General features: G+C 38.7%; 1 protein-coding gene across 2 annotated transcripts in view; it reads left to right on the top strand.

Moving 5' to 3' along the window:
* The window catches only part of HEATR3 (HEAT repeat containing 3), a 23081-nt gene extending 806 nt beyond the window's left edge, over positions 1-22275 (top strand). Inside the window, exons 2-15 of one of the 2 annotated variants that reach the window (XM_057375700.1) lie at positions 1035-1207; positions 1739-1826; positions 2755-2867; positions 4595-4704; positions 5468-5608; positions 6374-6657; positions 6921-7011; positions 9984-10141; positions 11084-11166; positions 11430-11566; positions 14128-14216; positions 14991-15134; positions 15237-15413; positions 16297-22275. In XM_057375700.1, the coding sequence (XP_057231683.1) occupies positions 1161-1207; positions 1739-1826; positions 2755-2867; positions 4595-4704; positions 5468-5608; positions 6374-6657; positions 6921-7011; positions 9984-10141; positions 11084-11166; positions 11430-11566; positions 14128-14216; positions 14991-15134; positions 15237-15413; positions 16297-16416 (1782 nt within the window). In that variant the 5' untranslated portion in view covers positions 1035-1160 and the 3' untranslated portion in view covers positions 16417-22275. Of the gene's footprint in view, positions 1-1034; positions 1208-1738; positions 1827-2259; positions 2346-2754; positions 2868-4594; positions 4705-5467; positions 5609-6373; positions 6658-6920; positions 7012-9983; positions 10142-11083; positions 11167-11429; positions 11567-14127; positions 14217-14990; positions 15135-15236; positions 15414-16296 lie in introns of those variants that run through there. The other variant, XM_057375699.1, reaches the window with a different exon arrangement.
* Positions 22276-22580: the final 305 nt, after the last annotated feature.

Here is a 22580-nt window from a genome sequence, read left to right as displayed (position 1 = left end):
GCTCCGTGTGCCCCCTGCAAGGACTGGCAGGGGCTTCTTGCGGGGCTTACGGTCCGTCTGCCCCGACCGGAGACTTCTACAGGTGGCCAGAGCGATGAGTCCAAGAGCCRCACGTGACGAACAACGGATAGAAGATGCTGAAAAATGCTGGGTTTGGCCACTTGTAGCCCATTGTCCTGGTTTCAATATTGTAGAAGTGCAGGTGTGACTTCAGTATCAGAAGCAAACCCCCCTTTTCCTTTAAGTAATTAAATGCCCTTTGTTCACTTCACCCAACCGAATTAATTGAACAAATCACTGCGTGATTTTTCTTCTGGACTAACCTGTTTAGGAGAGGGGAWGAGAGAGTATATAAAGGCACAGGTGAGGATGAGCTGAGACACTTTTTCAGGGAGGCATTATCTGATGTTACAACTCTTCTGCTGTGCTCTTTAGCAGATGTTTATCTTTTCTGTTAGGTTGTCAACAAACTCTGTGACCTCCCAGGCTATGCACTTCTACTGTTTTATTATTTTTTATGATTTGCAATTCTTATACCTAAAATCCTGCTACAGCACAGTCAACATTRTCTTGGGGATGTAGAGAACACTTGCTTATGGCTGCTAAGCAGATGCTTTTCGTCTAAAGGCTATACTTTCTTTGGATATTTTTTGATTCTTCAGCTTTTATTTATGGTGGCACGTGTTATTTCTGTTATGCTTATTTGATGATATTTTCCACCCCATTTTTCTTCTTTTTTTAATTAATGGTAATTGAGGTCTCACCAGTACCAGCTAATRTCAAATCTGTCTGGACTATGGCTATCTTGTCAAATATCCAGAACAGTATTTATGCAGTCATATAGTTAGCACCCATAACYCAGGCGGGGATTTATAAACTTTTATGGAAGGTAAAAGCTCCTGCTTCCATTCAGGAGAAATAAAAGGGGAGCTACAGTGCTGGCCCTGCAAATCAAAAGACAGATCAATCTTTTCACTCAGTAAAACCTTCCAGCTCCCTTTTCCCTGACCTCGATSTGCCCTGTGTCTCCCCAGCTGCAGCACCCAAGTGCTGAAGTGAGAGAGTATGCCTGTGCCAGTATTTCCAAGCTGTTRCAGCAGGAGCACGTCATCCCAGCCTTCGTGCAGAGGGATGTGGTGCGGTGTTTGGGACCGTTGCTGATGGATCACAGTTTGGCTGTTCGGGAAACGGCTGCGGGTGCTCTGCGGTAAGGGTTTGTTATGCACAGGTACARTGAGGGGATCCTGGCATGGTGGGTGTGTAGGGGAACAGTGGGGTTCTGCTGCTGACAGCTGTGAACTTGAGTGCCAGCCTGTCTTGCTTTAATTCTGATCTGAGTAGCTATGCCTATAGCAGCTGAAGTTTGTGAGAAAGGGACTTTTCTTTCTCTGTGAGACTTTAATGTCAGGAGCAGACTTTATGGTAGAAATGTATGGCTCCATGAGGAAATACTGAGAACTTGAATGCCATTTGTATGGTATTTTGTGTCATGTGTTTTACTACAGATAAGCTTTCTAGTTATACTTTATGAGTAGATGAAAATAGTACTTTTTCTCTGACACCAAAGTTATTCTCTTGTGTTAGGGAGGTAGAAGACTAAAGCTACTGATTAGGCAAGTTGATTATAAAACATAAAGTACCATAACCTTTAGAGAAGAATATCAAATGCATGGGGTTTTTTTTAAACATTCCTGAGAAGTATTGTATCTCATCTAAAACTTTTTTTTTTTTTTCCCAGAAATCTAAGTGCTTGTGGAGGATTTGATGTCTGTGATGACATGGTGACGAACGACATCATGACACCCCTGGTTGCACTTCTGAAAGAGGTGATTTTCAACCTRATCTAGGTGTTGAATTGTCCCATTTACAAAAACAGTTATATTTTTGTAGCTATTATTAAAATAAGMTACTTGAAAGATCTTTTTAGATAATGTTTCAGTAGGTTTAATGATACAAAAGTTATTCCAGAGATTTCTAACTGCTGTTTTCTGCCTCCTGGCCAGCTAACTTGTGTCCATAGTGAGGTTTGCTGCCTAGGATGATTTTTGCATGAAAGGTCTGGAGATTTTTGGGTCTGTAATGGCAGTCAAGACAAGTTTATTCTGTCAGTGCGARTCCAGGTCCTTCATTTATGTTGCAGCATTATTCTATTGAGGTGTTTTTTGGTGAGCAATTCTGTCTGAGTAGGTGTTTGGGTTTACAGCTGTGAAATTACTGTAGGATAACCTGTACTGAATTTGTATTCTTTGTTTGGTCCAGGTGTTGCAGTGCAGTTTGGAAATTGCATTGAATTGTCTTACCTGCTGTCTTTGTATGAGCAACCTTGAGCAATRCCATCATTTTCTGTATGTTTCTTCCCCATTTTAAAGTATGAGTAATAGCATTACTATAAAGCATAGTAAAGTGTTAGCTGAATTAATCTTTGTGATTAGAAAGAACTGTTGACAATTGCWTACAGACTATAAACAAGAAACAGCATTTCAGGTTCTAAAATGGCCAGGTATTTTTTTTTAATTAGAAAGTGCTTTTAAAGGCTACCAAAGGCTACTAAATGCAAAGCAAGTACTGTTAGAGTTGTTTTACAAGAGAAAAGTTATCGATTCAAGTTTTCATAGACAAAAGAAACTAGTCAGGTTTTCTGGTAATAAACACTTCATGAAAGGATCTCTCCACTCACTTCTGCTAATAGTTTAAAGTTTTGCTTTTCTTTGTGGCTTGAGTGTTTCCATCCCTGGTTCTTTTTTTTGGTTGTAGTGCAGCACTGGACTAGATGCTAACCAGCTCTCTCCAAAGAAATGCAAGGAAATGAACAAGAATTATATTGAAGACATAGCCAACGARGCTATTAATTTGCTGTGGAATATATGGTAAGTGCTGTGTAAACACGGGCATTTTAGCTAAATTAAATTGTGCCTGAAAAGGAATGTGGTAATTGATGCAGAAAAGAAATGACTGTCCTGGCATGGGAGGATGCATTCATTTRCTGATTCTGATTGTGTTGCTCCTATGTGTACCTTGCTTTAATAATAGTGAGCCCTCATTTCATCTAAAATAAAAGTTTATCTTCTGCTGCAGATTACTTTTTTAAAGTGAAGAATTCTAAAAGTGCACCAAATTGGTCATTAGTTTTGGAAGAGTAGCATTTTTTTTCCTACTKATTCTTCATCCTGGGTTCTGATCCTGTTTTCTGAACGTGTTGGGTTGTGAACAGTTTGGGTTGTGGCGTCTTGCACGTATTTTCTGTAGATCCCTATCATGATCCAATAAATGGAGAAAATTAAATTCTGATCAATGGACTCCAGTGCTCTAGGAATATGAGGAGTTTTTGTACTACTTCCTCCCTCTGCAGGTTATCCTGAAAATTAGTATTAACTGTTTGGGTCAACTATCCCTTAGTAACTGAGAACGGATAAAAGTCTGCCTATTATGTGAGAAATAATGTAACTTGTTCTGTTAGTAGTTCATATTGGAAACTGAAGGAAGAGAAATGGCAACACTATTAATACAGAAAYGACTATCAACATTGAAGTGCTAAAMATCTGCTCCAAAAGTTYTTMTTGAACTTTGTGTTGTTTCTCTTCATTTTTTCACATTGTGCACTTTKCATACAGGATTTTGTTTAGTGCTGTACTGTGCTTCAGTGGAACTGCCTTTGTGCTTGTCTGTGTGATTTGACTGCTGGCCTGAGGCTTTATTTCTAAACTGGGATATATAGTTTTTGGGTATTGGAATCTGGARCAGTAGATAAACTGCTTGCTCAGCGCCTTGCACAGAATACATGACCCCATGAGTAACTCTGACTCAACAATGTTGCGTGTTCATTTTTTTTTTGCTTTTTAGTCAGTGCTTGARAACAGGAAGTATGATCATTAAGTGTGATGTAAATCACTTCTGTGTTTTGAACTTTGTGGCAATGAATGTGAACTGCTCATTTCATTGCTAAATTTGGTACTGATAAAATTGGGGCTGGCATTAATGCTGAGAACATAATATTTTCAAAAGTAAATTTTTGAAGAACCTTGTAGCCAGTTAGCTTCTKTGTTTTTTAGTTTGAATTGTATTGTATAAATGCATCAGTTTCAAAGAGAGAGGATCCGTGAGAGCTTGAAGAAAAACAAATTCCACAGCTAGATAAAGACAGTAAATACACTTATGAATGATAAGAGCAGTCATTTTGGCAGTGAGTGAATACTGGTGTGAGAGGCAGCCTGCTCTGCTGGCARTGGGTTTGTGGGTGAAGTCTCCTTTGGCTGCAGGAAGTTCTGGTCTGGCTTGCAGCCCACAGCTCTGAGCTGCCTTTCACACTCCAGCAGGAGACTCTAGTTAGGCTCCCAAATAAACTCCTGAACACTGTGTGTGAGGAAGGAGCTGCCACAAGCCATCTTACTCAAAACTGTCCAGGATTTTGAAGCTTGCGTTTCAGCATCTTACATAGAGTTGATCATAACCTCAATAATGAAGGATAACTCTCTGAAAAATGTGTAGTTCTTAAGTTGTTAAAAATGTGACTAATAACGAGTGTAGAGTACTTAAAATGTTGCTACAGTATTTTTGTCCCCTGGCAAAGTGTTTAACTGTCTTTTTTGTACTTTAGTGAATGCAACAATACTGCCTTATACATATTCAATAAAGAAGGATGTCTGGAGGCTGTGTTGCATTACATGAAGAAGTTTGCCACAAATGTAGATCTGGCCATTTCAGTAGGTAAGTAGGAAAAAGAAAAAGTAAGGATTTAAAGAGCCTTTTTTTTTCTTATATGAATGTAATGCTGATATTACATTAATTGGAAAATGGACCTGCTTTAGCATTGCTTAACTTTGCAATGAGTATAAAACTTTTAAGTTAATTTTTAAACAGCACATAATAAAGAAGTTAACATCTGTTGTGTTTGTTTTCAGTCCAAAGGAGAATGGCTTATTGCTGGTTACAAGGGAAAAAAAATTGTGGGAGGAAGGCTTGAGAGGAGGCTGTGTTTTTCATTTTGTTTTCATGTTTTGGTAATGGAGAGTTAAATTTGTTGAGCAGAGGAACTAGTCCATCTAAAAAAGCCCCGAAAAGTCCGGTCACTTTCAATGTGGTTTTATCAGTAGTATTGTTATTGTAGTTTTATAATAGTCATAACAGGTGTCTGTGCTCCCAGCATTTTTTTTATGTTGTCCTTAGCCAGTATACAGTGGAGAAATTTACTTTTGAGTAGCTGAAATTAATACAACCAATTCCATATCTGAAGTGGTATTGTCCTCGTCTGTTTTWTGTACAGGTTTGCCASACAATGTCTTTTAATCTAAAACACACCTTGTGAAGGACAGTGTCTAACCATTACAGCATGATGCTGCATGATTTTTTTGTTTTTTCCTCTGTCAGCATTTGGTTGCTCCAGCTTTCAGGAAGTTAATGCTTTCTCATTAGCAGCGTGAAAGCTGTTACTGGGTTTGTTAATTATGTTTGCTCTTGCTGTTTGCTGCAGCAAACTGCTTGCAGGCAGTGACRGAAGATAATCCAGATCTTCTCTCTTCATTTAATGTTTCTGCACAACAAATATTGGAAACAGTGATGTTGTGTCCAGAGAGCACCATGAAGCACATCCTTCTGAGAACACTGATAGCAGGTACAGTGCTTGAGGGGGTTTGTGCCTTTGAGATGGGGAGCAGGGCAGGTACAGGAGGCTGAGGAGGACAGAAGGCTTAGTCCTGTCTTGGTACAGTTGGTACAGCTTGGTACAGCTACAGTCTGGCCATCTGATTGTCAAAGCCTATGTAGATTGATGGTGCAATTTTATCTGCCTGTTGGAACTGCAGGCAGATTTTTGCAACTAATTTTAAAGCTGTCTTAAGTGTTTGATTCTGAATTCAGCTTCTGCTCAGTGTGATAGCCCTCTTTACTGCTCATTTGGTTTTCAACAATGAAAATCAATGAGTCAATCATAAGTGGTACAGGAGTTGTTTTGATCTTAATAGGTGTAGATTTTTTTTTTTACCAGATTGTCTACTTGAATTCTTCTGTTACTTCAAACGCTTAACCATGGATCCTGGAGTGTAATCAAATAATTTTAAGAATCCTTAGAAAATGATTCTTGCATGTAGATTTGTTATCTCAGGTACAGGGTGACACCAAGGTTGCTCATATAAATACTCTGTAAATATTTACATACTGAGATTTAGTTGAGCTTAAGATTTGGGTATAAMAGTTACTACAGATGAGTGTATGAAATGTTGCACAAACAAAATACAAATCAGTAAAGACTTGAACATTTATACTGAATAGAAGCACTGAGTATTTTAAGTAGTGGAGACTGTGTCCTTACAAATGGTTATTACAGAGTTGGGAATTGAGCACTTTAATAATTTATATGTTTTGGTTACCTCTTATTTAGGCACTATTTGGAATATAAAGGATACCATTCCACCAGGCAGCCTGGGAAGCACAGTTAATGCAATCCTGAAGATATTTTCAGAATCATTGGCAATAGACGCTGGTGAAACAATTATTCATATGAATGGAGCTGAAAAAAACAGRTTAAAACTTGCTGTGGAAGCAGAAACAGAGGAAAACATGAGTGATATTACAGAAGGCTGTGTTTTGAGTGAAGATGATAACATGGAAGAAATACCAAAAGGAAAACTCAGAAGAGAAAATGACATTTCAGATTTACTCCCAGTAAGTGTGGCTGACTGGCTTTTAGACAGCTTYAGTGCAAGTGGCATTCATTGAGAAAGAAATGTGCTCTGGAATATCTAGCAAAAGGATGGTAGATAACACTGCTTGGGTTTGTGTTTTGGGTTCTGTTTTTCAAGCYTGGGTGTAGACTGAGAAGAGGGAAATGGCTGGACTGTATTTTTAACTGACAGTTTGGATACTTTAAATGGCACTTAAATGTTGTTTTTGAAAATTAAATTTGGTTCATGTTTTTAATTTTTTAGTCTGATAAGTGGGAGCTGAAAGAAGTGACAGCTTTACTGACGGCTCAGCAGACTGCTCTGGAAATCATTGTTAATATGTGCTGCAGTGAAGGTTTGTAGGAGTCTCTTTCATTGCAAGTGTTGTGGTGTGTTTTGTTTCTGAATAGGTCACGTTTAGCTTGCTGTTTGCTCCTCTTTTAAGGGCAAACATGCATGGGCAACTTGTCCCTGATATCCTCATCTGGGGCACAGTAGGTTGTCATTTCTATTACTAATTTAAATGTTTTTTCTTCATTTAACTGACTTAGGTTGCTTAAGTATTTTTGTTGCATGATACTACATGTGTCAACATCTAAAAACAAACAAGCACTCATGCCAAAGGGATTTTCTAAAGAGCAAAATCTTTGTTCAGTTAGTGTGGTCTGAGTGTTCTTCKAATACAAGGTGTGTGTGAATCTTAGTGCGGGATGGGGGCATCAATTTTTTTAAAGCAGATAAATCTTGTAACTTTGATTTAGTTTTGATACTACAAGTGTTGCAAAATTAGGAGTAGGGTTAGCTCTTGCAWGGCAAAACTCTGGCAACAATGTAGATGTAGGCTTTCAGAGCTCTGCCTTGATGATCTTGGGGAGGAGGAGAAAGAAAGGCCGCTATTTGGAGGGGAGTAGGAAATAGATATTCTGTATCTTTTATGAATTCTGAAACTTAGTTTTGATAGCTTTTCTTCTAATTTTCAGGAAACCAAATGAGAGATTATCAAATTATATTTTGAAAAGCCAGCAAACAAACAAAACTAATCCCTTAAACCCTCCAAAAACTGAAAACTTTGATTGCTATTACAGTTTTAGCCTGATGCAGGAGTAATTGTGTAGGAAGTAAGTGAGTAAAASTTTCAGGTTCTAATAAAAACCACAGTAATACTCAGTTATTCCCAATGGTGACTTTTTTCTCTTACAGCACAAGGAAATTCTTCACCTAGTGTATGAATCTCCTTTCTCTGCATTTCTYACCTAATGAGCTGTAATTCATAAGCTTTCCCCTTTAATTGGAAAACCTCTTGTGGATAAGCTGCATATTCTGCCATTCACTCAATGTAATGTAAGATTGATTGTGTTGTATTTCGCTACAGTACTTTACCCATTCATGGGCAGACAGAAGCAGTCTCTAGAAATTAACAGGAATCCAGAGGCAGCTTTTCATTTAATTTTCAAATTATTTGAGGACTAAAATAGCTTTACCCATTATGCTGAATTCTTACAAACACTCGGCTTGCAGCAGAACTGAGAGAAATAACCAGACTGGCAGGAGATGTGCTTTACTGAACACTGGCCAGTGTCTGGAAGAAGCAGAGAGCTTCCCTTTGGTGGGGACCTGGGCAAGAAGCCAAGASACTCCAGCACTGATGTCCAGTCTGTGGTTCTTGGGTTACCAGTGCTAGGTAAGATGGGATTGCTGCTGGAAATGCCTCTGTGTTTCCCAGAGCATTACAAGAAACCTGATCATAGTTGTGGGCCAGTGTTGTAGACCCCAGTGCCTGCTCTGCCCTGGTYGCTCGCTGTTAACACATGACAACTGCTGTCTGTTATTGCTGAGCTGCATTGTCAGCCCATATTGTTAGTGATTATTTTTCGAAGGATATTTTTTGCTGTCTTTGTTTTCTAAAAGTGCAAAAGGAATTCTTTTAGAAGAGGCAAGAGACTGAAAGGGGGATGTCTGCTTTGTTTTCATGTTTCTTGTGCCATGGTTTGGTAAAGCATGAAAGACAACCATTTTCTYATGCAAAGTCTATTAACACCAGCAYGTTATGGTGTAGAATTAATTGGATATTACCATGAATAACACAGGATGCCTGTGTGGTCAAGTTACCACAGCTTGGTGAATTACTTTGCATCAGRTAAACCATAGCCATCATCTTCAAATAAATCCTTAAACTTGAACAGTACAAGTGCAATGCATTCATTTGGATGTTTCTTGCTGAATTTTTTTTGTGCATTTACGTTTTGTCACAGAAGTGCATTCTGTTTCTGTACCTAGTACAGGACCTACATCTCATGAGAATTTGTATTGTCAGACAAAATTACTTAGGAATGAATATGATATTTTTTCATGACAATAGTTAACTATCCTGACCTATGTACACAGAGCTTTCATCTGTTAGAGAGGAGGATCAGTCCAACCTGTAGACTTAGGACTTGGGTAAACACTAGTTAAAATGTAACCAGATTTAAAGAAAATTCAGATAAATGAGTGTGAGCTCTGTGGACATAGATAATATGGGTTTAAATATAAATGATGATGATCTTAGTTTGTGCTTGTCAGCCCAAGTCCCCCTTTAGCTGTGGACAGGACAGACTGTTCACTTTACTGTTGGTGATAAGAATTCAACTCCTCTCACCATATCTGCCCTCACAGATCTGCTAGTAGAGTAAGTCATGTAAGTATAACCTAGTTCAGGTTTAAGACTATAGATGTATTTTAATTTATGGGAAATACGTTATCTGAAATTTCTATCAGAGATTATTTGTCTTGCTTTGGCTTGCTTTGCTGTCATCATTCCCTGACCTTGCTGTGGAGACAGTAACATCTTCATCCAGCCCAGTTACTGCCCAGGCAGAGGAGATCTGTCTGGGGCTTTAGTATTGCCAGAGGAAACAAGTGCCCTAAAMTGGCTGCAGTTAGTAGACAAGTTAAGTTAAACTGGGGTATTTGCATGCTTGAATCAACCTCAAYGAGTGAAATGGTACAATCCAAGTTYAAGTCTTTGTAAATCTGTATGAAATGTTTCTTCTATACCTTTTTTGTTATTTTTAAATAACACATTGTTAGTATCAGAAATTAACATGCCCACGTATGGAGAACCTCTCTCATAAGAATATCTGTTGTCTCACCTTAGTGAATATAAAATACTTTACAAAAAAATATTTTCAACTATGGCTTAATAGCACTTGGTTTGTGGGGAGTTCATTGGAGCCCAAGAGCTTAAAGATTCCTCAGCCAAGAAGTGGARGAGCCAAGTTCAGTTGGGAAGTAGGATACCTGATGCATTAGGGCTGTTACCTTYACAAATATGTCTTGTGTTCTCAGATCCCTCTGATGATGAGTGGGAAGAACTCTCCAGCAGTGATGAGAGTGATTTGTTCATGGAAAACTCATACAATGAGGGGAGTGGGCTGCTGCTGTCACCCYTRTGCCTCTCTGATGAGGTTAACTCAGCCTTTCTGAACAACCTCATTCCAAAGAAGGTACTGTCTTGTTTTCTTTCCARCACATGGTAGTCTTTCCTTTGTTCCTGCTGTGTATCTCACGTTAGAAACAAATTCTCCCAATCCACCTGGAGGAATATTATTTTAAATGAGTGTAGCCTCCCTTTTTTGGCCTAGAGGTGGTGCATCATTCCATGACATAAATAATCTGCAAGTGGGATTTAAAATTTGTTTTCCCTTTTTTCCAAAATACAAAGGTTGTTAGTCCTTGATTTGGACATGAAAAAAGGAAGGAAACTTGAGTGAAGCATGACAGCCAGATTTCTGTATTAGCTAAATGAGGTGGAAGTAACATTTATGAATGGCAACAGTCAGCACTGAAAAAGTGCAAGTYCCTCTCTCCCTGTTTTATACAAAGTGTCTGAAATACACTATTTGGCACAGRCAGGAAATTAAATGGTTTTGTTTCAGAGTTGTTTTGCTGATTTTTATTTGGGGTTGTAAAGGTGAAGTTTGTTATTTGAATCAGTTACTGTGCTAGTTCAGCAGCATCATAGAGTTCTGAGCTAAGACATCAAGGTGCAAGGTGAAAACTTTGAAGGCTTTTTGTAGTTAATAGCAAGGATTTCATGGCAAGGCCTTCCAGACTTGCAGCTATCTGCAAATCCTGTAGYAGAATCTGTAAGAAGAAAGAGCTAAATAAGAAAAAGTTAGCAGAGAGCTAGAAAATCACTTGTTGTTARTACAGTTGAATACTTAAAATATGCTCTGCTAAACCCAGTGTATAATTGCACCATTTAAATGATTGAGGAGAAATCTGGCATTTTCAGCAGATAAGACATTTGCTACCTGGATAGCTTTAAAATACTTCAACTATGTATCTGTTTGACATTAAGCTAAAATTTCAGTCTTCCCTSTGAACACACTATAACAACAACAACAAAGGCTTTGTTGCTAAACATTTGTTTTTCCCCTCCTCAGATTCTTGAAAAAACTGCTTTTCCGAACAGTGTTGCTCTAGACATCTGTATGCACAATCCGTCTTGGAAACCATTAATTAAAAAGTAGGCATTTCATTGTCTCTCTTAATATTTTTCATGTGTATATTCAATTGTTTTGGAACTCTTAGAAGGATTGTCCATCTTTGGGCTACTCTTAGGATCTGGCAACTGGCAGATCCGAAATATTATTTTGAAWAAAGAGATACAAATGTTTTTGTAAACTGCATACTGGATCACAGTCTTAYTAAATTCAAGATTCTTCTTTATATTTCAATAGGTATTTTCAAAAATACCTGCTCAGTGTGTTTTTTATTTGTTTGTTTCAGACTGAACGCAGTGCAGTGTAGAGCTTTAACGTGTCTTCACAGCATTTTGTTGGTGTCAGATGTGGATTGCCTTGGGGGAGCTTCAGCACTCCAGTCCCTCGCACAGCATCTCTCMCAGCTGATCTTTTCTAGAACAGGTGAGATGTTCAGTAAAGGGGACTTGCTGACCCCCTTTGCTGGTCAACTAGGTATGAGGTAGCCATGTATGTTGTGGAGTTCTAATGCCRGTTATTACTAATTTTATCCCTTTGGCTTTTCAAAATAAGGATCCTGAATGTTTGCAATGTGTGACATTACAGTGTTTATCCAAAGATGTGTTTATCCAAACTGCACCTTGAGTAAGTCGTAATGAATTGAGCAGAATCTGCCTCACATTTGGGTCTACACAGAAAGTCACTCAGAGGATGAATACTGCCTTGTTGGGAGACCAGAACTGTTTGCTTGATCATATTTGTGGTAACAGCARTTTTTCATCAATCAGACAAGCCATGAAGAAGATGGGACATTTTGTTTTTAAATATGCCAACTAGCCTGAAAGGATGTGAAAAAAGATGTCTAGTGTAGTCCTTCACATAATTTTTTCCTAGTAATCTTACCAAATTGTGGCAAAGGCAGCACRTGCTTTATGCTTATCATGGCTTAGCTTTTTAGGAAATATATTTATAGGAAGAAGGTGTGCAAAGTTTTTTGACTAAATATTAAAGCWTCTCAGCTTCCTCTTCTGGTTGTGGTTTGATTTCAATAGAGAAGATAATAAATTTAATTTTTTCTAAAAACGCTATTTTAGAATATATTTTATATGTATTTATAAGATATATATTASATCTGTATTTAGACATTGGAATAGGCTGCCCAGGCAAGCTGTGGAGCCACCATGCTTTGGRTGTTTAAGGAAAGACTGGATGTGGCACTCAGTGCCAGGGTCTGGTTGACWCTGTGGTGATTGRKYMCARSYTGKRWYCMATCTCAGAGGTTTTTCYCAACCTCATTGATTCCGTGGTAYATCCTGGTAAACACTGGAATGTACCCACTKTAGCTCCTCCAAGGTGTATTATTTCATAGAGATAYTGTGAAGGWTTCCCCATACRTCTGCCAGTACAGTGTTATTGCATCATTTGTACAGTAATTAGCATTTCCAGTTGCTTTCTGTTATCTTAGACATGAGAAGAGCATAATTTTCATAGTCCTGTTGGATCATTTTGCTATGATCTCTCTGTTACTGACATGAGAGAAGCTGAACTGRGATTGGGTTAAAGAAAAATAAGGCAGGAAAACCCCACCTGGTTCCARACTGATGACGTGGGTCCCTGACAGGCTGTTTCATTCAGACTGTTCTGGTAATCTGTGTTTGTTTTAAGGTCAGTGGTGATGGGTGTTCAAAAAATAAGAGATATTCTTAGAGCCTGGAAAAGCTGCCAATTCTCAAAAGTGTCAGAAAACGTTTTCCCTAAGACAGTTCKGCTGAAATCTGGCATATGTGTGGCTTTGTCATTTCTTGTCTCTTAGAAGCTCAAGAAGCTCAGTTCCCTTCCTTCAAGTGTCTCCATTTGTACCCACAGATGCAGCTTATGTAGTTCTCTGCTGTGGTGTGTAAAATGACACTGCATTAGTGCTTGRAAATGCATCTGCCTGCAAAACACACTTTTTTCTCAATGTCTTTAAAGACATGATCAGTCTCTGGGAACATTATTACTGAGAGGGCAGTGCGTGGAAAACTAAAACACAGAAATGAAAATGTCTATGAAAACATACACAAGGAATTTCACATAAAATATGTCTCGTGCTTGAAGAGAGGATTTCCAAGACTTTGGGTGTACACATTATGCTTTGTAATAGTCAGAAAGTTCTCAGATGAAGCTGGAAAAGTTGCTATSTGAAGACAGCTAAGGATGCTAAAATTGATTTAATGGCACAGGCTCATTTTTTAATGGTTAAATGCTGTGTAATGAAAACTGCCAGATAGAGTTGATAACATACTAACATGTGGTTAGAAGGAATTCTGTGGTTTACAAAGGAAAAAAGAGGCATAAAGATCTGATTGTTTACATGAGAAAGGAGGAGTTGCTCATAAATCAAGAGATTCTGCATCTGGAGTAGTCCAGAAAATAAACATTTTGGAGGAAAATAAAAAAACCTCAAGAAATGCAGAACAGAGATTGAAGGTGATGGCTGCTATCGATGAGTTTGTAGTTAAACAAGAATAATGCAGTGTTTGAGTCATACATTCCTGAAATGTTATTAARCCACCGGAAAACATGCTCTTTATATGAATTGGAAAGAGTCCAGTTTTCTGGGTGTCTGAAAAGCTTGCTTAAGAAGGCAGAAGAAAGGAGGTAAAGTATGCAGTCAGCTTCTGTAGTTTTCTCAGTTCCTGTATGTGGCCTCCATGTGGTACCAGATTTCAGCTGCTGTTCTGGTGACAGTGGCTGGTGCTGTCCATCGGGTCGTGCTTGTCTCAACCATGGATGTGCCTGAAAATGAGGACCAGCTGTGTTCTAACCTCCAGATGCACTTAGTACCGAATTTAACCAAATCACTATGGTTACAGCCTACAGAGACCAGTCTCTGAAAATCTAGCTTTTCCTGTTGTGGTAGTACCTGGAGGAACAATTAAGGGATTAAGGAATTTGTATTTCTTTGCTTCCTGTGTCCCACATCTTAGTGTTTAACTTCTGCTCTGGGTTCTATTCTTTGACAGAACTCCCTACAGACACAGAATTCCTGGAAGCYGTAACGAGTGCTTTGAGGGCACTTCTACAAACAATGGCATCAAAGAACATCTCCCAGGTAAAAGCTTTCAAATTCAGATGCTCTGATAGGGTCAAATTCCTGTGAGATTGGGCTGGAAAGTTTTTGAAACAAAACAATATAAATTTAGTTCAGAATTTCAGCAATTGTGAACACTGGAAGAACAAATTTAATAAAATTAGCTGTGGTTTTCATGGACCATACAGGAATAATTTTTTATGTATCTCCTCCCCCAGATGCAAACAGATAAAAGATATTTCAAAACCAGAGTAACAATAAGCCACAGATATCCTTAGGAGATAGTTAAAGTGACAAATATTTAGTAAATTAGCACCTAGAAATGTGGATTCTTTATTTCCTGATGTCACCTAGTTGAAGCTGGTGGTTGTTCTTGAATCTTAGTTGGACATGAATTAGTGAGCTGAATGCAGGAATGAAGCATAAAAACACAAAACTAGATCGTTTGCTAGTCCTTTCTGGCCTTGAAATGAAAACTGAGCTGTTCTAAGTTATAATGAGTTGGAAGCAGCTATTGAGCTAGGTAAATTTGCGAAAATCTCGGAGCTTTTCCTTCAATTTCTTGTCAGCCATGGTTATATTCTGAAAGAAACACTTTGAGAGTTTACCTGCTTTCTTGGTAATTGCATTTTCAGAATTCATTTAGTTTTCAAAATCTAGGACTTTGTTTCTCTGTTAAGAATTTGCCTGTCTTCTGTAAAAACACAGTGTGTCCAAGTGTCAGATTTGAAAGTTTCCATGAAAATGTAAATGTGTCTGTCTTCCTTCTTTCCCTCCTTTCCCTTTGCTGACCAGTGTATGACTCCTGAGCAGTTATTGGCTTTGTGTGAGGCTGGTATTCAAAGCAACAATGCCAGTGTTAGAGTGAATGTGGTGAGCATCCTTGGAATTTCTGGCAGTGTCCTGGCAAAAGAACAAGATACAGCTGAAACTCTGAAGGTAAAAAAGCAAACTTTGCAYTGCAAGCTTAAAATAATTTTGGTATTTCTTTCCATTTTCTTTAACGTTGCTGGAAAAATAAATTATTCTTTCTTATTTCAGATGATTGGAAAATTTCTTCTTGAGGTTGCTATGAAGGAATCTTCCCTTGTGGTGGCAGGGGAAGCCTTGGATGCACTTTTTGATGTATTTGCAGATGGCAAAGAAGCAGAAAAGGCAGCGTTACAGATCAAGTTGCTTCCAACACTGAAGGAGTTTCAGCCAGTGTTCAGAATGAGGGTAGGCATCAAAGGCAGCCAGCTCAGGCTCTCAGCACACAGTGTGGGTTAAAGCTTTGAGTTTTGGGCTCCTAGAAAAGATAATTAGTTTATRAGATGACAGAAAAAAAAGTGTTTGATTTTCTGATATTCCACTTTAGAGGAAAGCAAATACACTTACCTTAAGTTCATGGAAATGTCAAGGTAACAGTGCAGCACCTGCATTACAACATCTGCATTACACCATCAGTGTTGCTGGTGTCCAGATCATTGTATTGTTCTGAAACATTTATAAAAAAAAACCCTGCAGATGTCTCTGGAGGTGGGAGAGAAGTCCTTTCTGAAGTTTCATTGACATCTTTGTTTTTTGTCTTGTAGTTGCAGTTGGATGGTTTTGTTCCATTCTTAGTTAATTAAAACAGTTCATGTATCCTGTATTTTCAAGAGTAACAAGGCTGGCATTCTAAACTGTAATTTTAGGTATATCCTTGTTTTAAACAGAGAATGACCTTCCACATGTTGTTTCTTTGGTCAGATGAGTAACTTTCATAGTCTGAAAACTAAGCACTGGACACACAAAGTACATACCTGATGGTGCTTCAGTTGTTTGTTTAAATGTGCAAATTTTCCATATAAAAAGCAACAGAAGAGAAGTTTATGTCTCAGATTTTTCAATGAAATAGTGTGCCAATAGTCAATTTTAGGCAGCAATGTATTATAGTAAATCGACTTGCAGAAATAATTGCTGAACTCCACGTGTCCACATATGAACACCTTGGAGTTCTCACAAACCATGGGTGGCATATCTTGGGAGAAGACCTAAATACAGAATTACAATAAACTTGAGGTGATGTAATAGGAGAAACTTCTCCATTAGTAAAACATGTATTTTTTTGGTTTTACAGATGMGAAAAGAAGGCAAAGGACTATATAGTACAGATCAACTGTGTGTTCTTGACAATGTGAAGATGAATTTGAGAAGATTCATTGCATATCAGGAGACACTAGGGAAAACCCCAACTTGAAACATCGAGGAACTTTTAAGGTTTTCCTTATTGARTAATGTTTTCAAAAAATACAACTTTTGAACTTCCAAACTTTRCTGAGCAGAGCAGTTTTGCTTTGATGTTAATGCTACATTTTATAACATTCAGTATTTTTATACTTTTGGGTTGATGCAATATGAAAGACATATCAGCGTAAAAGCCCCTTGTGGCATATCCTGATACTGTTGGGGTGATAAGGAGGTGCTCTTTCAGTTCTGAGACCTGTACATAGCACCAATGTCATTGCCCAGAAATCTTCGTGTACCCTGGCAGAAAACTACACTTGGGTGAAAAAGTAATTTAGAAAATATTCTCGGTCATGTGATAGATTAAAAAAAAGAAAAAGGTAAAAGCTCAAGATATATTTCAGGGAATTGAGCAGTGGGAGAATGTTCATAATTGCTATTTGCTCTTACCTGTTCCTAGAATTGCACAGGCACTTATGGCAGATTTCCCAAAAGATGTGTGTGACAAACATGTAAGTTCCTGTCAGCACTTGGATCTGTTATGTCATGTGGTTCATGAGGAGAAAGTTGTTTCAGATTCACTTATGATAAATTCAGTATGGTAGCTTTTTGCTGTGGAAATCAGTGTAAGCAGATCCTATGCTTAGATGCAGCTCCCTCTCTTTATTTTGATTGGTATTTCTGAAAATTGTCTCCTACTTTACATTCTTCCTTGTAATTCTACATCAGGATGAGTTTGAATTCAGGAAGGTAGTAAACCTAAAAGAAAGTATTTTTTATACTGAGATATTACCTGAAGTAAATATATATTTGCTTAAAATACCTTTTGCAAATATTTGTGACGGAGATTTTTTTAAACTGTAAAATACAGAAACTATTTTTTAAAAATATTGGTGATTTATGCAAATTGTATGTGAGCTTCCATATATCAAAAGCTTTAATTTTGTTTCTGTGGGTGAGATCCTCATACGCATTTTTCGTGGAAAAAAACCCATAACCAAACGCAAAAGCATTTTGTTATGTTGGTTTTTGAAATGGGAGGTTTTTTTYCTCCCCTCTCTCTATGTGCTGCCTTTGCTCAGGTATCCAGTTTTTGGCAAATTTTTTCCCATGATAAAAGCATGGAACTTAAAAAGACCAAATTTGCTCGTTTTGTTAGATTTCAGTCTCTAAGTTGGCTAAGCAGACTTGAGAACTGACTGGTAACTTGCAAATGACTGACTTTCTGAAATCCTGACATGGTATTTTGTCAAATGCAAGAGAAAGATCAGTTTAAGCAGCTGTACTGCCTGGAAGTCCTGTTACTGCTGTTACTTGCAGGAGTCGATGAAATGTGTGATGTGATGCCTGCCAGTCAAATGAGTAAGAGGGTGGGACTGGGAGGGCTCAAGGGCCACTGGGGCTGGCCTAAAGAAAACCAGAAATCATGAGCATGGAGTGGTTGAAAGGTTATCCAGGGATTTGGCAGGGCAGGCAGTGAAGAGGTCTGGAGTGTAACAGCTGAGGAAAGGTGGATTATGGCATAATACCCTACAGTGTGTGGATTTAATCCTGCTGTTAGTTACACTTGCTGTACACTGAGGATAGGATACTCTTAGCCTGATGAAAGGTATTAGTATTTGTTTAGAGCACTTAAAGGAATTCCATGTGAAAAGTTCTGCTCTCRTTTTCTGAGTCCTGAGTTGAGTTGCAGCATAATCTAGATTGGAAAGGCTCTCTGGAGGTCTCTTAGTTTAGTCCTCTGATCAAAGCCGGGCTGGCTTGGGAGACAAGTTGTGCTAGGCCTGAACATCTCCCAGAATGGAAATTCTRCATCTCTGGACAGCCTTTTTTCGGGGCTTGACTATCCTTGCTAGAAACACTTTTTTTTCCCCTTTTCCCTCTTGTGCCTTGTGGGACTTCCCCCTRCTGCAAAATGTGCCTCTTGTCCTTTGACTGCGCACCAAGAAGAGTCTGGCTCAGTCTCATAACCCCCTCTGGGTAGCTGAAAACAGCATTTATATTTCCCTTTTCTCCAGGCTGGATGAACCCAGCTCCCTCAGCTGTTCCTCATATRCCCTCTCCTCTCACCCTCCAAASATCTTAGTCCTTCTGCTTGACCTGCCCTAGTGTGTCTTGTGCAGAGGGCCCAAAGCTGGACACGCTACTCCAGAAGTGATCCACTGGTGCTGAATGGAGGGAAGCACTTGGTTTTCTTGTCCTGCTGCCATGCTCCTGCCAATGCAGCCTGCTATTTGTTAGCTGTTGTCACTGCAAGGGTGCACTGCTGACTCCAGTTCACTGTTCACCAGGATTCCTTGGTCCTTCTCTTCCAAGCTGCCTTTTGGTTATTCAGTCAAGAGCACTGTCCCAAGTGCAGGACTTTCCATTTTACAAGTTTAGCAGCCAGAATCTGTTTCCTGGGGACTGTTAGAAAACCAAAGTATGTTGGGTTTTTTTCAGGTTTTTCTTTTAGGCTGATAATGACAAGAAACATTTCACCTACAAATACAAACCTGAAAGTTGCAGATAAATATACAGAGGATAGGGCATCCACTAGAAAACATGGTTTTCTTAATATAATCTATCAGACCCTGTTTTTTTCCTTCAAGTGAAAAAACACACTGACCTTTAGATCTTTATTCTGGCAATATAAATACACAGTTTTGATTTTTTTTTGCTATGTACTAATCAGCTGAATGCCTTGAAAAAAAGTTTTCATAATGAGATTGGTGCATGGTACAAACCATATGCAAGACAAGGCAAGTTGTGAGTGATTTAAAGAAGCGTCTGATCAGGACTAAAGCCAGATGAATACAAAAGTGCTAAGCTACAAAAGTTCTAACACAACTAGGGAAAACTAAGGCAGCAGCAGAAGTGATGATAATGTGCAAATCCAATGTTTTGGGGGCTCTTTGAATACTGGTTATTAAATAGGTCTGGGGTAAGCTTCAAACAAGATCCTTGACAGCCTACAAAGGGGAAGAGGGATCTTGATACTTTGAGACAATGTGTAGCATAAGTAAATAGATACTAAATAGATACTAAATAGATGTAAGTGATCTTCATTGGTTAATCTAATCACACAGATAAGACTGGTATCAAAACAGGTATCTGAATTTGGTTGCTTATTCCGGTCCCTAAGGCATCATCTGTCTGTGCTTCAGTTAAAACCCGCAGTCATTGGAAAGCATGGATTGCTGCTTTGCTTATGTCCCTGTCTGGCACTGAGCACAACAGACTGCCTCAGAGGTGAGATGGAATACAAAAATAGGTGCTGAATTTACCTTGGTCTGTGGTACCGAGTAAATACTGTGGAGGGGACTGTGGGTCCCCTGCCCTGTTCAGGAGCATTTTCTGCTGCCCTGATCTCTACAGCCTGCAAAATGTCAAATCCTCAGCTGTGGAAATAATGAGTTATCATTTGTGTGGTTTTATTCTTGCTCTCTATGAAAAGAAACAAGTGGCAAGATTTAAATGTGCCTTTGTTGTGAAGTACGTTTTGTACATCATGCCTTGACATTYGGAAGACAGCTGTATACCACAGTCAGTAGTTTAACTTTTTGGGAGTTATGCTGGGTGACGAAGGTAATTTTTTGCACAGTATGGGCTTTTTTTAAAAAAATATTGTCTTTTTAGAGGAACAAGAATAACTTCAACCAGTACTACTTGGCTTGGTTTGATATTTGTATTTGGAGAGACAAATATGAAAAATGAAAGCACTGCAAAATACAAAATGAGAACTCTGTTGGAGAACAAATGAATTTAAAATTAGTTTGCAGTTTAAGTATTAYAAATGAAATTCATATCTTGTGGAGTATTAACATAAAACAACCAACCAAAAAGGCCCATAAACACAAGTTCTGTTTCCTTAGTAAGGGGTTTTCAAGAAAAACATTCCCGAGGACTGGATAGAAACATCTAGCCTTACATTTACTGTTGCAAATTCCAATTTCAGGCAATAGTAGTGGTAATTGAAAATAATGTAATTGTTCCTTTCTGGCACAGGTGACTTGAGCAAACAATCTATCTATAGTTTGTGCTGGACAAGTTATTAAATTATATAACTTTAAGATAATTGGCAGAATCTGAGGTCTCTGACAGACACAGCAGGTTGAGGAGCTTGAAGTTTTTCCACCAGGGCTGACACATGGTGAGCCTTTCTGTATGAAAAAGCTTTTACTTGAGCAATGGGGTTTTTTTTTAGACAAATTTTCAGGTAATTTAAAACTAATAATTTTTGTACCTTCTGGGAAAAATTGAAGGCATTTAAGTCAATTCCCTTCAATTTCAGTTTGTTTCTGTATAATTCCTGTAAGTTTCTTGTTTCTGTGAGAGGCATTTAGTCAAACATATRGACATAATTCAGTGACCACGTAAAACATTGTTTGAGACTTGCACACATGAGGATATAAGGAGATGCTTTTTTCTTTCAGATCAGGCTGTCAGGAACCTCTTGCATTACTGTTCCTTTATGGGTTTAAATCAAACTGCTTGGGAACTGAACTGCSATCCCGCTGGAATGTCTGCTGTTGGAATGCTTGTGGCTGCTGCATGTTCTCACAATGAGGGTCCTGCTGCAGCCCTGGCGTTGTGAGGTGTTCACATAAATCCCTGTACCATGCTGAAAGATGTATTGGGCTTTCAGTAAGCCTTCTCCTGGTTTTGTGTTTGTGCTATGATAAAAATCCCATGGAAAATTGTTTTCTTTCTCCTCTGACATGTCAATTTATTTTTTTTTAACTCTTAAGGAATATTGCATTGAYGTCTTTCCTTCTCCCTGTCCCTTCAAATGGAGAGTGAAAAGCACTTCCAGAACTTAATGGAAGAATGGCTGATTCAGCTAGTAAATGCATGATGTTTCTAAATAACCTTTTCTGGGATGTTCTCTTTTTAKTAAATAAAAGAGTTAAAATTCAAAGTGGTGATTAAAAAAACCAATTTGACCATATTAAAATGTGGSTTTTGTTTGTTTTTTATGCCCCCCTGCGCATACTTGCTAATCTAAAGCATTTGTGTTACTACACCGCCTGTGTTGTGTCCTGGCTATATTTGCTTGGGACTAGGGTTGCTACCAAGGAATCCCATAAATCAATAAATCTCAGCCTATAGAAAACTTGTTTGCATATATGTGCTATGAGTGTAGGCTAAATCATGGATTTTTGCAGAAAGAGCTTTATTAAAAAAGGGAACAAATTTTTATTTTTCCTGTTGTGCTCCTTTTATTTGACTTAGACTTTTCTTCATTGCATTTTAAAAAAAATTTAATTGAAACCTTTTTATTTGRATTTTTGATGTGCAGAGAACAAAATTTAGACCCTTCTTGTTACCTTTTCCTGCTACGCTTATAATTTTCAGAATAACTGAAGAATGTGGGGTTGGAAAATAGGGTTATTCATATTGGTTATTCCCCAATTCCAAGATTTGTTCAAGTCCCACCAGTTTCCACTTGGCTTTCAGTAGTAGTTTTAGGTGCAGGTCCTAATTTTCAAAGCAATTAAGTTTGTCAACTCAATCCCCAAATTTCACCCTCTTGCTGTAGTTCATTTTCTCTTGGGCAATGTAGATCAGACATGCTGTGACACAACAGAGGAGTGCTGAGGACAGTATGTTCCACTCTGGGATAGTGGGGAGAAGCCAGAACTTCAGTCTTTGGTTGTCACCAGGAATGGTGCTAAGTCTTCTTTGCACAGTATCACTTCATAGAATGCGACTTCTTAATTCTAAATCCTCCACCTCCAGCCTTCTAAAGAGAAATCATCTCCCATGCAATTCTGAAAGTGGGGGAAGCACCAGGCCTTTCATGCAGAATGCTGGAAACTTTGTAGCTGATATTAAAGATGTTTTAGGCTGTAGTATGAAAACACTAAAAATAAAACCGAGTCTAACAAGAAACTGGTACTACTCAGTGTTGTTGTTTGGGGTGTTGTGTATGTGATTTATTTTTCCATCTGCAYGAAAGGCTGCATCTAGGCTGCCTTTCCCTCTCCTTCGGTGCGGAATTAAAGGCAGGAAGATCCTGAACTATCCGTACGCGTTCCCACGAGTTTTACGGGAGCGCAGCGGCAGCTGCCGGTGTGCGGACGGGGACGYTGGCCCGGCTGTGCCCGCACCTCCAGCTGTGCCCGAGCCGCAGCCCGGTGCGCTGGCAGCAGCGGGGCYGGAGCCGCGGCCGCTCGGGCTCCCGCGGGGCCGGTG

The sequence above is a fragment of the Malurus melanocephalus genome, unplaced genomic scaffold, assembly GCF_030028575.1.
Source record: "Malurus melanocephalus ecotype Western Australia unplaced genomic scaffold, MMel_1.1 scaffold_255, whole genome shotgun sequence".
NCBI lineage: Eukaryota > Metazoa > Chordata > Aves > Passeriformes > Maluridae > Malurus > Malurus melanocephalus.
Note: the sequence above shows the minus strand (reverse complement) of the source record. Positions and strands in the feature narration are given on the sequence as shown.